The sequence below is a fragment of the Moschus berezovskii genome, chromosome 4 (genome assembly GCF_049115385.1).
Source record: "Moschus berezovskii isolate FMDL1 chromosome 4, NW_MosBer_1.0, whole genome shotgun sequence".
NCBI classification, from domain to species: Eukaryota; Metazoa; Chordata; class Mammalia; order Artiodactyla; family Moschidae; genus Moschus; species Moschus berezovskii.
Window position 1 is genome coordinate 62,718,093 of NC_142463.1, and position 15,278 is coordinate 62,733,370.

The following is a 15,278-nucleotide window of genomic DNA, read 5'->3' on the forward strand; positions in this document are numbered from 1 at the left end:
GAGCCTGGTGGGCTTCCGTCTATGGGGTCACACAGAGTTGGACACGACTGAAGTGACTTAGCAGCAGCAGCAGCAGCAACAAGGCTTTTAGCACTAAGAGGCATTTAAATGTTTATTGAAAAAATTAAACAATGAATGATAATGGAAAAAAATAAACACCCCCCCCATAGTAGTACTGTAGAAGAATTTGCTATTGTAATTCTTGGGCTTATCGACTAGATTTGAACATTTTTTCATAGAGTTCTGTTCCATACACAGAATATTAATTTACCGAGCATTAACTTAGTTTCCCTTAATCTCAGAAGAAAAAGAATTACTCCCATAAATTTTTGTTCTTTTTCATGATATGTAAAATTACTAAATATCAACCACAGTAAAGTGATCTGACAGTAATTAAAATCAAGCTCTAAAATGTTTTTAATAATGTATTGTTTTCCACAAATAGTTATTGATGTTTTTCTATGTACAAAATGAGAGAAAAAAAAGAACTGGACATAGATTTTTCCCTTAAAGAATATTCAATGTAGTGGTGAAGATAAAATATACATATAATTAAAACAGCATATTCTGTATATTTCGATGATCCAATGGATGTTGACAATTTGATCTCTGGTTCCTATGCCTTTTCTAAATCCAGCTTGAACATCTGGAAGTTCACAGTTTATGTACTATTGAGGCCTGGCTTGGAGAATTCTGAGCATTATTTTGCTAGTGTCTGATATAGCATATTAAAAAGCAGAGACATTACTTTGCCAACAAAAATCCATCTAGTCAAGGCTATGGTTTTTCCAGTCATCACATATGGATGTGAGAGTTGGACTGTGAAGAAAGCTGAGCGCCGAAGAATTGATGCTTTTGAACTGTGGTGTTGGAGAAGACTCTTGAGAGTCCCTTGGACTTCAAGGAGATCCAACCAGTCCATTCTAAAGGAGATCAGTCCTGGGTGTTCTTTGGAAGGACTGATGCTAAAGCTGAAACTGCAGTACTTTGGCCACTTCATGCAAAGAGTTGACTCACTGGAAAAGACTCTGATGCTGGGAGGGATTGGGGGCAGGAGGAGAAGGGAACGACAGAGAATGAGATGGCTGGATGGCATTACCTCCTCGATGGATGTGAGTTTGAGTGAACTCCAGGAGTTGGTGATGGACAGGGAGGCCTGGCGTGCTGTGATTCATGGGGTCGCAAAGAGTTGGACACAACTGAGTGACTGAACTGAACTGAGATGAATGCAATTGTGAGGTAGTTTGAGCATTCTCTGGCATTTCCTTTCTTTGGGATTGGAATGAAACTGACCTTTCCTAGTCCTGTGGCCACTGCTGAGTTTTCCACATTTGATGGCATATTGAGTGCAGCACTTTCACAACATCATCTTTTAGGTTTTGAAATAACTCAACTGGAGTTCCATCACCTCCACTAGCTTTGTTCATAGTGATGCTTCCTAAAGCCCACTTGACTTTGCATTCCAGAATGTCTGGCTCTAGATGAGTGATCACACCATCGTGATTACCTGGGTTGTGAAGATCTTTTTTGTATAGTTCTTCTGTGTATTCTTGCCACCTCTTCTTAATACCTTCTGCTTCTGTCAGGTCCATACCATTTCTGTCCTTTATTGTGCCCATCTTTGCATGAAATGTTCCCTTGGTGTCTCTAATTTTCTTGAAGAGCTCTCTAGTCTTTCCCATTCTGTTGTTTTCCTCTATTTGCGTTGATTACTGAGGACAACTTTCTTATCTCTCCTTGCTCTTCTTTGGAACTCTGCATTCAGATGAGTATATCTTTTCTCCTTTGCCTTAACTTCTCTTCTTTTCTCAGCTGTTTGTAAGACCTCCTCAGACAACCATTTTGCCTTTTTACATTTCTTTTTCTTGGGGATGGTCTTGATCCCTGCCTCCATTATAATGTCACGAACCTCTGTCCGTAGATCTTCAGGCTCTCTATCAGATCTAATCCCTTGAATCTATTTCTCACTTCCACTGTATAGTCCTAAGGGATTTGATTTAGGTCATACATGAATGGTCTAGTGGTTTTCCCTACTTTCTCCAATTTCAGTCTGAATTTGGCAATAAGGAGTTCATGATCTGAGCCACAGTCAGCTCCTGGTCTTGTTTTCGCTAACTGTATATAGCTTCTCCATCTTTGGCTGCAAAGAATATAATCAGTCTGATTTCGGTATTGACCATCTGGTGATGTCCATGTGTAGAGTCTTCTCTTGTGTTGTTGTTAGAGGGTGTTTGTTATGACCAGTGTGTTCTCTTGGCAAAACTAGAAGCAAGAGAGTTCCAGAAAAACATCTACTTCTGCTTTATTGACTATGCCAAAGCCTTTGACTGTATAGATCACAACAAACTGTAGAAAATTCTTAAAGAGATGGGAATACCAGACCACCTGACTTGCCCCTTGAGAAATCTGTATGCGGGTGGAAGCAACAGTTAGAACTGAACATGGAACAACAGACTGGTTCCAAATAGGGAAAGGAGTATGTCAAGGCTGTATATTGTCACCCTGTTTATTTAACTTACATGCAGAGTACATCATGAGAAATGTTGGGCTGGATGAAGCACAAGCTGAAATCACATGCTGGGAGAAATATCAATAACCTCAGATATACAGATGACACCACCCTTATGGCTGAAAGCAAAGTGGCACTGAAGAGCCTCTTGATGAAAGTGAAAGAGGAGAGTAAAAAAGTTTGCATAAACTCAATACTCAGAAAACAAAGATCATGGCATCTGGTCCCATCACTTCGTGGCAAATAGATGGGGAAACAGTGGAAACAGTTACAAACTTTATTTTTGGTGGGGGGGCCTCCAAAATCATTGCAAATGGTGACGGCAGCCATGAAATTAAAAGACACATGCTCCTTGGAAGAAAAGTTATGACCTACCTAGATAGCATATTAAAAAGCAGAGACGTTACTTTGCCAACAAAGGTCTGTCTAGTCAAAGCTATGGTTTTTCCAGTAGTCATGTATGGAAATGAGAGTTGGACCATGAAGAAAGCTGAGTGCCAAAGAATTGATGCTTTTGAACTGCAGTGTTGGAGATGATTCTTGAGAGTCTCTTGGACTGCAAGGAGTTTAAACCGTCCATCCTAAAGGAAAAAAGAAAGAAAAAGAAAGTGAAGTCGCTCAGTCGTGTCCGACTCTTTGCGACCCCATGGACTGTAGCCCACCAGGATCCTCTGTCCATGGAATTCTGCAGGCAAGAATACTGGAGTGGGTTGCCATTTCCTTCTCCAGGGGATCATCCTAACCCAAGATAGAACCTGGGTCTTTCCCACATTGCAGGCAGCCACCATGGAAGCCCCAAATCAGTCCTGAATATTCATTGGAAAGACTGATGCTGAAGCTGACACTCCAATACTTTGGTCACCTGATGCAAAGTGACTCATGTGAAAAGACCCTGATGCTGGGAAAGATTGAAGGTGGGAACAGAAGGGGACAACAGAGGATGAGATGGTTGGATGGCATCACCAACTCAATGGACATGAGTTTGAGTAAACTCTGGGAGTTGGTGATGGACAGGGAGGTCTGGCGTGCTGCAGTTCATGGGGTCACAAAGAGTGGGACACGACTGAGCGACTGAACTGAACTGAACTGATTCTCTATATTTAGAAGAAAAAAAGACTCCTTCCAGAAAAAGAAGAGGTAAAAAGGAGGACTTTAGGAAAGAAGTGATCATCAGTTTGGATTTTGACAGATAAATATTTGATCTTGCAAAAATGTTGGGTGGGACAAGCTTTCTGAGTAGAGAAAGCAGAATCAGCACAGAAGTGGCAAAGCAGGCAACAACAGAAAAGTGAGTGGTTCAGTTTTTACTGGAGCATTGACTGTGTGAAAGGGAATAGTAGACAATTGTAAACATAGGTTGTTGAACGTCTTGAAAGCCAGATTAATGAATTTGGATTTTTTTTTTCTGAAACTTTGTAGTTTTTGAGCAGAAAATAACATGATGAAAGCCTTACGAGATCAGACACAGGAATTGTAACCAGGAGTCTTACAGTGGCTAGGCAAGAAATAAGAAGAGTCTCAGAAACAGGCTGGCTCTCAGATTTCATCTACTACTATTTTCTTCTTGGTTCTACATTTTAGCCACAAAAATCATCCTTTGGTCCTCACATGAAGCCAAACTCACATCTATTTCATCATCTTTGTACCTGCCTGGAAATCACTTCCCCCGATTTTCAAAGAGATTGCTTCTTTTTTTCATAATTCAGTTCTCAGCTCAATTATCGTCTTTATATATATATATATATATATATTTTAACAAAGGTCTTCCCAGACCACCTAATTTTCAGATATTCTTTCTCTGAATTACTCTCTATTATGTTACTGCATTTTATTTTCATAAATCACATATCACTACTTTAAATCATGTTTATTTTAACATCTGCTCTCCAAGTAGAATATAAGCTACATGAGAGCAAGGACTTCACGTTGTTTACCATCATATCCCTACCCTATATCACACTACCTGACACATAGTATGCCCTCCATAATTGTTGAATAAATAAACAAGTAACAAATTAACTCTGTGGGTCTAAGATTTAGGAAGCAAAGTTTACAAAGTTGGATTCTGGAACTAGATTACCTGGTTTTGCATCCCAACTTGGAAGCTTCCTATTGCTAAAATCTTAGGCAAGATACTTAACCTCTCTTCGCCTCATTCTCATCTGTGAACTACAGACAATATGCATGCCTATCACATGGAACTGTGAGGATTAACTGAGCTTTATGTGTAAGTGTAAAGCATTTAGAATAGGGCCTGGCACATAGTAAGTCCATCCAAGTGAGAGCCATAATTACTGTTGTTAAATAACATAGAGTTTCTGTTATGTTTAGTACACTGAATAGAATTAGGATATATTCTACCTTTTCTAGAATCTAGCTTAGTTACCAGCTTTAGGACCAACTGTTTGATATGATTTTTATATCACAGATATATGCCTTCTGCAAAAAAGTGAGGTTAAAAGTAACTGGAAAATGCTACAAAAGCTTTAATTATTTTTTCATTTGTTTGTAGGTGAAGACAAAGCAAGAATCAGAATTGAAACTCAAATCATTTGTTCCTCCATATGTGTGTAATTTGACATTTTAAATTTATGCTAATTTTTTAACATTGCTTTTTAAAGTTTAAACTAATTTTTAAATTTCCTGTATATTTTAGGCTCTTCAACCAGAATTATATTTGCTTCCTATAATGGATCATTTAGGAAATATTTATTCAGCATCAGCAGTAGTTTCTTTAGATAAACAGCAGACTAATAATGGTGTTGCTGAGCCTGATGGAATAATACACAGACCACTTGGTGTAACTCCGTCAAAGGAAGAACCTGGAACAGATCCCAGTTTTTTAGAAAATGCTTTGAAAGAACTTGACAAGAATCAGGAAGAAGGTGATTTCAACTGGAATGAAGTTGTTGTAGTACATTTTAATAGTCAAGTCTGGGCAAACTCTGGGTAAATCTAGCCTTACAAATACATGCAATATAATAGGAAAGCTCCAATTCAATTTGAGGATTTTTAAAAATAATTGTACAAGTTGGGAGAAAAAAAAAGACTAATCTAAATACTATGCTAAAATAAAAATAAAATACAACACAAAGTCTACCACCTTTATTAATAGTTTCAGATAAAGTTAAGGCTAAAGGAGAAGAGAAGGGAAGTGATTGTTACATAACACCTTATTGTTATAAGTTCAGAAGTATCTTATCCAGGCAAACAGTATCAGGCCAAAGCAAAATAACTTTAATATTGGGAGACATTTGTATTTCAAAGACTAAATTTTTTGTATGATTACACATACCAACTTACTGGCAATTTAGTTCTCAAAAAGTAGTAGGTTTTTAAAAAGTCAAAATTAAACTTATAAACATATAAATTAAGCTGGTACTACACTCTAAGAATCTATTGAAATAAGTCAGTTGAATTCTTTTTAGCTGGCTGCATACAGCAAATAAATTGTGATGGAAAACCAAATATACTAAAAATTTATGAATTAAATGAATCCCTCCTCAATTAATGACAACACTCTTTATAGCTACAAAATACACTTATTCTTAATTAGTTGCATTTTTCATCGTAAATTATAACAATTATTGCATTCTGCATTCTAAGTTTATACTATGCCTAGTGATATTCCAAACTTAGCCCCTTCATGTGTGTGTGTGTGTGTGTGAGTGTGTGTGTGTGTGTGTGAGTGTGTGTGTGTGTGTGTGTGTGCCCCTTCATGTGTGTGTGTGTGTGTGTGCGCGCACGCGCTTAACCTTAGGTGCATTTAATATGGGTTTCCCGAGTGGCACAGTGATAAAGAATCGCCTGCCTATTCAGGAAACACAAGCAACACGGGTTCTATCCCTGGATTGGGAAGGCCCCTGGAGAAGGAAATGGCAACCCACTCTAATATTCTTGCCTGGAAAATCCCATGGACAGAGGAGCCTGAGGCTACAGTCCATGGAGTCTCAAAAGAATCAGAAACAACTGAGCATACACACATTTAATGTGATCAGTGAGAGTCTTTACCTTATGTTTTTTATCTAGGTATATCCCTGCAGTTTATATATGGCTTTCCAGTCATGGTATCAATTAGAAGTTGAATGAAAAAACACCTGGGAAAAAAGTTAATTGTGGAATTCCAGTAGTCCTGAAAAGTACAAGATCAAGTAACTAATGAAGTAGGCAATTACCCTACATAAAGTTATGAGTAGTATCATATTTTATACCCTAGGCTACTAGTCAAGTCCCTGAACTATGCTACTTGCACTAAACCCCAGAAAAGTATTTGATTGAGAATATTTAATCTTATGAATTTTATGTAATTTTAATTTTTAAATAGTATTAATTTCTTGGTGCTTCACATCAAAAAAATTATAATTTAACTGAGAGCCTAATGTATGCTCATTTTAAACAGTTCTAGAAACATCAATAACTATTAAGAAGAAAACAATGATTAACAATAGTTTCACCATCCAGAGATAGCTGTTGTAAAGTGAAAGTGAAAATTGCTCAGTCGTGTCTGACTCTTTGCAACCCCATGGACTATATAGTCCATGGAATTCTCCAAGCCAGAATACTGCAGTGGGTAGCCTTTCCCTTCTTCAGGGGATCTTCCCACCCAGGGATCGAACCCAGGTCTCCCACACTGCAGGCAGATTCATTACCAACTAAGCCAAAAGGGAAGGCCATAGCTATTAGTATCTGTTAGTATTTCAGTGTATATTCTTCCAATTTTTTTTAGTTCATATAAATATTTTTTTAACTTTTGAAAAATGAGGAAACATACAAACTCTTAAATCCTCTTTTAGAAAATGTCACAGACTTTTCATGCCAATAAATATAGTTCTATATCATAGAATTCTCTTGTGGTATATTTGTTTATATAACCTTGATTTAATATTCTTGCTATTATGAATGGTGCTATAAGCAACATTTTTCTAAACAATGCATTTATTCTAAATTCTAAATTTATGCATTCTAAATACATGCATTTATCCTATTATCTTCTTAGAAGTTTAATGGCTGTTTCTCAGGGAATGTGTTTTGTTTGTTTATTATTCTTATGTTCATCTGCTTTATTTTTTAGATTCTGTGTATAAATGATAACATAGTATTTGTCTTTCTCTGACTGGCATATTTCACTGTGCTTAAAAGAGCTTTCCAACCTTGTGTGCCTTTTTCTGGTCACTTCTTCTTCCTTCCCCAATAAAAAGAGTACTCTGATTTTTTTTTTAATTATATATTTTTTGCAGTGCTGAGTCTTTGTTGCTGTGTGCGAGCTTTCTCTAGTTGCAGTTAGCAGGGGTTACTCTCTAGTCACAGCGCACGGTCTTCTTTTTATGGTGGCTTCTCTTGTTGCAGAGCACTGGCTCTAGGGTGTGTAGGCTTCAGTAGTTGTGGTGGCCAGTAGATGCCTTGTGGAATGTGAATCTTCCCAGACTAGGGATCAAGCCCATGTCCTCTGCATTGGCTGGTGGATTCCAAACCAGTGACCACCAGGGAAGTCCTACTTGATTTTTTGAGATAATTATTTTCTTACTTTTTTTATAGTTTTATTACAACCTCAATGTGTATTCCTTAATAATAATTTAGTTTTGTCTCTTGAATTTTACTTAGAATCATATTGAAACCATTTTATTTGGAACTTTTTTCTTTTACTTGACATTATAACTGAAAGATTCAACAATGTTGTCATGTATAACACTATTTCATTTCTTTTTACTGTTGTATAATATTTTATTGTATGATCATATCATGATTTATTTACCTATTCTGCTGACAGACAATTGGTTTCCAATTTGGGGCTATTACAGATATGCTATTTTGTACATTCTTGTACTGCTGCTGCTGCTAAATCGCTGCAGTCATGTCAGACTCTGTGCAACCCCGTAGACAGCAGCCCACCAGGCTCCCCCGTCCCTGAGATTCTCCAGGCGAGAACGCTGGAGTGGGTTGCCATTTCCTTCTCCAATGCGTGAAAGTGAAAAGTGAAAGTGAAGTTGCTCAGTTGTGTCCGACTCTTTGCAACCCCATGGACTGCAGCCTACCAGACTCCTCCATCCATGGGATTTTCTAGGCAAGAGTACTGGAGTGGCTTGCCATTGTCTTCTCCACATTCTTGTACATGAGTCCTAAATGCATATGTGCAAAAGGATCTCAAAAAAGTATACCTAGAATTAGCATTGTATGTACATGTTCAACTTTACTAAATAATTTCCATGTGTTTTCCAAAGTGACTGTACCCAACAACAATATCTAAAAGTTCCCGTTGAACCGTAATCTTGCTGTCAGATTACATTCTGGATAATGTGTTCACCTCTTTCTTCCAAATCTACCTGACCAGTCCTCTTTTTAGCTATGTCTAATCTGCTATTAAACCCTAACACTGAATTTTTAATTCCAAATATTCTATTTCTCTTTTCTAGTCATTCTCTTTGCTTAAACATTTCTTCATATGTTTCATGGCCATTTGAATTTGTCTTCATTCAGGTGTTTTGCCTATTTTATGTTCCCTTAAATATTGACTCATTTTGTTGTTGTTCAGTCAGTCGCTCAGTCATATCTGACTCTCTGCAGCTCCATGGACTGCAGCACACCAGGCCTCTCTGTCCTTCACCATCGCCCACAGCCTGCTCAAACTCATGTCCATTAAGTCAGTGATGACATCCAACCATCTCATCCTCTGTCATCCCCTTTTCCTGCCTTCAGTCGTTCCCTGCATCGGGGTCTTTTCTAATGAGCCAGTTCTTCGCATCAGGTGACCGAAGTATTGACGTTTCAGCTTCAGCGTCCGTCCTTCCAATGAATATTCAGAACTGATCTCCTTTAGGATTGACTGGTTTGATCTCCTTGCAGTCTAAGGGACTCTCAAGAGTCTTCTCCAACACCACAGTTCAAAAGCATCAATTCTTTGGCACTCAGCTTCCTTTATGGTCGAACTGACATCCATACATGACTACTGGAAAAACCATAGCTTTGACTAGATGGACCTTTGTTGGCAAAGTAATGTCTCTGCTTTTTAATATGCTGTCTAGATTGGTCATAGCTTTTCTTCCAAGGAGCAAGCGTCTTTTAATTTTGTGGTTTCAGTCACCATCTGCAGTGATGGATCCCGAAAAAATAAAAGTCTGACACTGTTTCCGTTGTTTCCCCATCTATTTGCTGTGAAGTGATGGGACCAGATACCATGATCTTAGTTTTTATAATGTTGAGTTTTAAGCCAACTTTTTCACTCTCCTCTTTCACTTTCATCAAGAGACTTTTTAGTTCCTCTTTGCTTTCTGCCATAAGGATGGTGTCATCTTCATATCTGAGGTTATTGATATTTTTCCCGGCAATCTTGGTTCCAGCTTTTGCTTCATCCAGCCCAGTATTTCTCATGATGTACTTTGCATGTAAGTTATATAAGCAGGGTGACAATATGTACAGATATTTTTCCAGCATTTATATGTGTGTGTGTGTGTGTATGCATGTGTGTATATTTCTATATAATTCACTCTAGATTTTAGTTTGTGGCTTGTCTTTTTATTCTCTTTAGATTCTTTTGAGGAAAGGAATTCTTAAATTTTGTCAGCATGTTTTAAGAATTATAGAGATGAGTGTTGACATTTTCAGCTGTTTTGTTTTATGCATTTTGAAGCTCTGTTATGAGATGTATGCACAATTTAAGATTATTATCAAAAAAATCAATTATTGAAAAAAATTGACTTCTTGTTATTATGTAATGTTTCTCTTTATCTCTGGTAAAGTTCTTCAATTTGAAATTCACTTAGTCTGATATTAATATAATCATTCTAGCTTTCTTTTGATTAGTTTTTTGATGGTATATCTTTTTCTATTTCACTTTTATCTGACTTTGTATTCAAAATAGGTTTCCTATAAACAACATATGTTTCTATCTTACTTTTCAATCCAGTTTGACCATCTATGCCTTTTATTAATATTAGACGTATTTAGACCATGTACATTTAATGTCATTACTGATGTGGTTGGTTTTAAATGTACCATTTTATTATTTATTTTCTATTTGTCTCATCTGTTTTCTGTTTTTTCCTTGGCTTTTTTTTTGATTGAGTAGTTCTTTTATGATTCAGTTTTATCTCCACCATAGGCTCATTAGTTATTCCTCATTTTAAAAAGCATTTAATGGTGACTGTAGATTGATGGTCAGAAAACACCTTTTTAAAAAAAATTTATTTAAATCGATGCCCTATGGCTTAATTTTTTTATAAATAAACTTTTACTTAAACACAGCCATGCCTTCTCATTTACATATTGTCAATGACTGTTTTTGCACTACAGTGATAGAGTTGAGTAGCTATGACAAAGACCATGGTCTCAGTTCAGTTCAGTTCAGTTCAGTTCAGTCGCTTAGTCGTGTCTGACTCTTAGCGACCCCATGAACCACAGCACACCAGGCCTCCCTGTCCATCACCAGCTCCCGGAGTTCACTCAAACTCATGTCCATCGAGTCGGTGATGCCATCCAGCCATCTCATTCTCTGTCGTCCCCGTCTCCTCCTACCCCCAATCGCTCCCAGCATCAGAGTCTTTTCCAGTGAGTCAACTCGTTGCATGAGGTGGCCAAAGTATTGGAGCTTAAGCTTTAGCATAAGCCCTTCCAATGAACACCCAGGATTGATCTCCTCTAGAATGGACTGGTTGGATCTCCTTGCAGTCCAAGGGACTCTCAAGAGTCTTCTCCAGCACCACAGTTCAAAAGCATCAATTCTTCGGCGATCAGCTTTCTTCACAGTCCAACTCTTACATCCATACATGACCACGGGAAAAACCATAGCCTTGACTAGACGGACCTTGGTTGGCAAAGTAATGTCTCTGCTTTTTAATATGCTATCTAGGCTGGTCATAACTTTCCTTCCAAGGAGTAAGCGTCTTTTAATTTCATGGCTGCAATCAGCATCTGCAGTGATTTTGGAGACCAAAAAAACAAAGTCTGACACTGTTTCCACTGTTTCCCCATCTATTTCCCAAGAAGTGATGGGACCAGATGCCATGATCTTTGTTTTCTGAATGTTGAGCTTCAAGCCAACCTTTTCACTCTCCTCTTTCACTTTCATCAACAGGCCTTTGAGTTCCTCTTCACTTTCTGCCATAATGGTGGTGTCATCTGCATATCTGAGGTTATTGATATTTCTCCCAGCAATCTTGATTCCAGCCTGTGCTTCTTCCAGCCCAGCGTTCCTCATGATATACTCTGCATATAAGTTAAATAAGCAGGGGGACAATATACAACCTTGACATACTCCTTTTCCTATTTGGAACCCGTCTGTTGTTCCATGTCCAGTTCTAACTGTTGCTTCCTGACCTGCATACAGGTTTCTCAAGAGGCAGGTCAGGTGGTCTGGGATTCCCATCTCTTTCAGAATTTTCCACAGTTTATTGTGATCCACACAGTCAAAGGCCTTGGCATAGTCAATAAAGCAGAAATAGATGTTTTTCTGGAACTCTCTTGCTTTCTCCATAATCCAGCGGATGTTGGCAATTTGATCTCTAGTGCCTCTGCCTTTTCTAAAACCTGCCTGAACATCTGGAAGTTCACGATTCACATATTGCTGAAGCCTAGCTTGGAGAATTTTGATCATGACTTTACTAGCGTGTGAGATGAGTGCAGTTGTGCGGTAGTTTGAGCATTCTTTGGCATTGCCTTTCTTTGGGATTGGAATGAAGACTGACCTTTTCCAGTCCTGTGGCCACTGCTGAGTTTTCCAAATTTGCTGGCATATTGAGTGCAGCACTTTCACAGCATCATCTTTCAGAATTTGGAATAGCTCAATTGGAATTCCATCACCTCCACTAGCTTTGTTTGTAGTGATGCTCTCTAAGGCCCACTTGACTTCACATTCCAAGATGTCTGGTTCCAGGTGAGTGATCACGCCATCGTGATTATCTTCGTCGTGAAGATCTTTTTTGTACAGTTCTACTAGACTGAAATATTTGCTGTCTGTATCTTTAAGAAGTGTCTCCAGCTCTACCAGAAAACTACTAGAGCTAATCAATGATTACAGTAACGTTGCAGGATATAAAATCAACACACAGAAATCCCTTGCATTCCTATACACTAATAATGAGAAAATAGAGAAATTAAGGAAACTATTCCATTCACTGTTGCAACGAAAAGAATTAAATACTTAGGAATATATCTACCTAAGGAAACAAAAGACTTGTACATAGAAAACTATAGAACACTACTGAAATCAATCAAAGAGGACACTAATAGATGGAGAAATATACCATGTTCATGGATTGGAAGAATAAATATTGTAAAAATGAGTATACTACCCAAAATAATTTATACATTCAATGCAATCCCTATCAAGCTACCAAAGATATTTTTCACAGAACTAGAACAAATAATCTCACAATTTGTATGGAAATACAAAAAACCTCGAATAGCCAAAGCAATCTTGAGGAAGAAAAATGGAACTGGGGGAATTAACCTGCCGGACTTCAGGCTCTACTACAAAGCCACAGTCATCAAGACAGTATGGTACTGGCATAAAGACAGAAATATAGATCAATGGAACAAAATAGAAAGCCCAGAGATAAATCCACGCATCTATGGTCACCTCATCTTTGACAAAGGAGGCAAGAATATAAAATGGAGAAAAGACAGTCTCTTTAACAAGTGGTGCTGGGAAAACTGGTCAGCCACTTGTAAAAGAATGAAACTAGAACACTTCCTAACACCATACACCAAAATAAACTCAAAATGGATTAGAGAGCTAAATGTAAGACTAGAAACTATAAAACTCTTAGAGGAGAACGTAGGCAAAACACTCTCCGACATAAATCACAGCAGGATCCTCCATGACCCACCTCCCAGAATATTGGAAATAAAAGCAAAAATAAACAAATGGGACCTAATTAAAATCAAAAGCTTCTGCACAGCAAAGGAAACTATAAGTAAGGTGAAAAGACAGCCTTCAGAATGGGAGAAAATAATAGCAAATGAAGCAACTGATAAAGGATTAATCTCCAAATTATACAAGCAGCTCCTGCAGCTCAATTCCAGAAAAATAAACGACCCAATCAAAAAATGGGCCAAAGAACTAAACATAAATTTCTCCAAAGAAGACATAAAGATGGCTAACAAACACATGAAAAAATGCTCAACATCCCTCATAATCAGAGAGATTCAAATCAAAACCACAATGAGATACCATTTCACACCAATCAGAATGGCTGCTATCCAAAAGTCTACATGCAATAAATGCTGGAGAGGATGTGGAGAGAAAGGAACCCTCTTACACTGTTGGTGGGAATGCAAACTAGTACAGCCACTATGGAGAACAGTGTGGAGATTCCTCAAAAAATTGGAAATAGAACTGCCATATGATCCAGCAATCGCACTCCTGGGCATACACACCGAGGAAACCAGAATTGAAAGAGACACGTGTACTCCAATGTTCATTGCAGCACTGTTTATAATAGCCAGGACATGGAAGCAACCTAGATGTCCATCTGCAGACGAATGGATAAGAAAGCTTTGGTACATATACACAATGGAGTATTATTCAGCCATTAAAAAGAATACATTTGAATCAGTTCTAATGAGGTGGATGAAACTGGAGCCTATTATACAGAGTGAAGTAAGCCAGAAAGAAAAACACCAATACAGTATACTAACACATATATATGGAATTTAGAAAGATGCAAATGATAACCCTGTATACGAGACAGCAAAAGAGACACAGATGTATAGAACAGTCTTTGGGACTCTATGGGAGAGGGTGAGGGTGGGACGATTTGGGAGAATGACATTGAAACACGTATGTTGTCATATGTGAAATGAATCACTAGTTCAGGGTCAATGCATGTTATAGGATGCTCGGGGCTGGCATGCGGGGATGACCCAGAGGGAGGATAAAGGGAGGAGGGAGGTGGGAGGGGGGTTCAGGAGGGGGAACTTATGTAAACCCGGGGCAAATTCATATCAATGTATGGCAAAACCAACCAATATAATATTGTAAAATAATTTGCCTTCAATAAAAAATAAATTAACTACAAAAAAAAAAAAAGAAAGAAGTGTCTCCAGGATATACATTATATACACCTTTAATTTGAAGTATCCTTTCAATTATATACAACTTCATATATAGTATAAGAACCTTACAGTGATATACTTCTATTCCCTCCCTCAAATCTTTTGTACTATTGTTGTTATACATCTTACCCCTATATATGTTATAAATTCCATAATACATTTTTATTGTTTTTGCTTTTAATGTGTGTTATCTTTTAAAGAAATTAAAAATAAGGGGGAAATGACTTTTTTAAATTTAGGAGATAATTTCTTTCCCCTAACCTAGTAGTAATAAACCAATGCTTTGTATGTTTGTGATCCTGGGCCCAAGATGATCCTGCCAACTTTTGCTTCTATTCTTCCTTTAGGCTTTATCTAAGACTAGGGGTGGGAAGGTTTCCTATACCCTGCTCAGTAATAAAAATTTACAAGGCTGAAATTGGTGGAAGAGGAGTTACCTATTTTTTCCTCTAGGGTATATGGCTTTGCTAGTATTCTTCCTCCAGAGCCAGTGGATTTTTGTCCAATCCCTGTGATGGGAGAGTTTTGTGCTCCTTTCCCATTGGCTTAAGGCTCTTGCTTTTTGTGAGAAAAGAGTGTTAAGAAAGATAGGTTTCTTACTCACACACATTCATATCTATGTGTCACTGATGACTCTTTTGGGTGTCCTGCCTTGCCCTGCCCTGCCCCCAGTCTTTCTTATGAGCGTGTGATACAGGTACATAGAAAGGAGCTAATATGA

General features: G+C 37.9%; 1 protein-coding gene across 1 annotated transcript in view; it reads left to right on the top strand.

Moving 5' to 3' along the window:
* Positions 1 to 15,278, top strand: part of SPATA1 (spermatogenesis associated 1) — a 58,204-nt gene that overhangs the window by 17,357 nt on the left and 25,569 nt on the right. Inside the window, 2 exon segments of the mRNA XM_088835434.1 lie at positions 5,022 to 5,075; positions 5,166 to 5,394. Of these exon segments, the coding sequence (XP_088691560.1) occupies positions 5,022 to 5,075; positions 5,166 to 5,394 (283 nt within the window).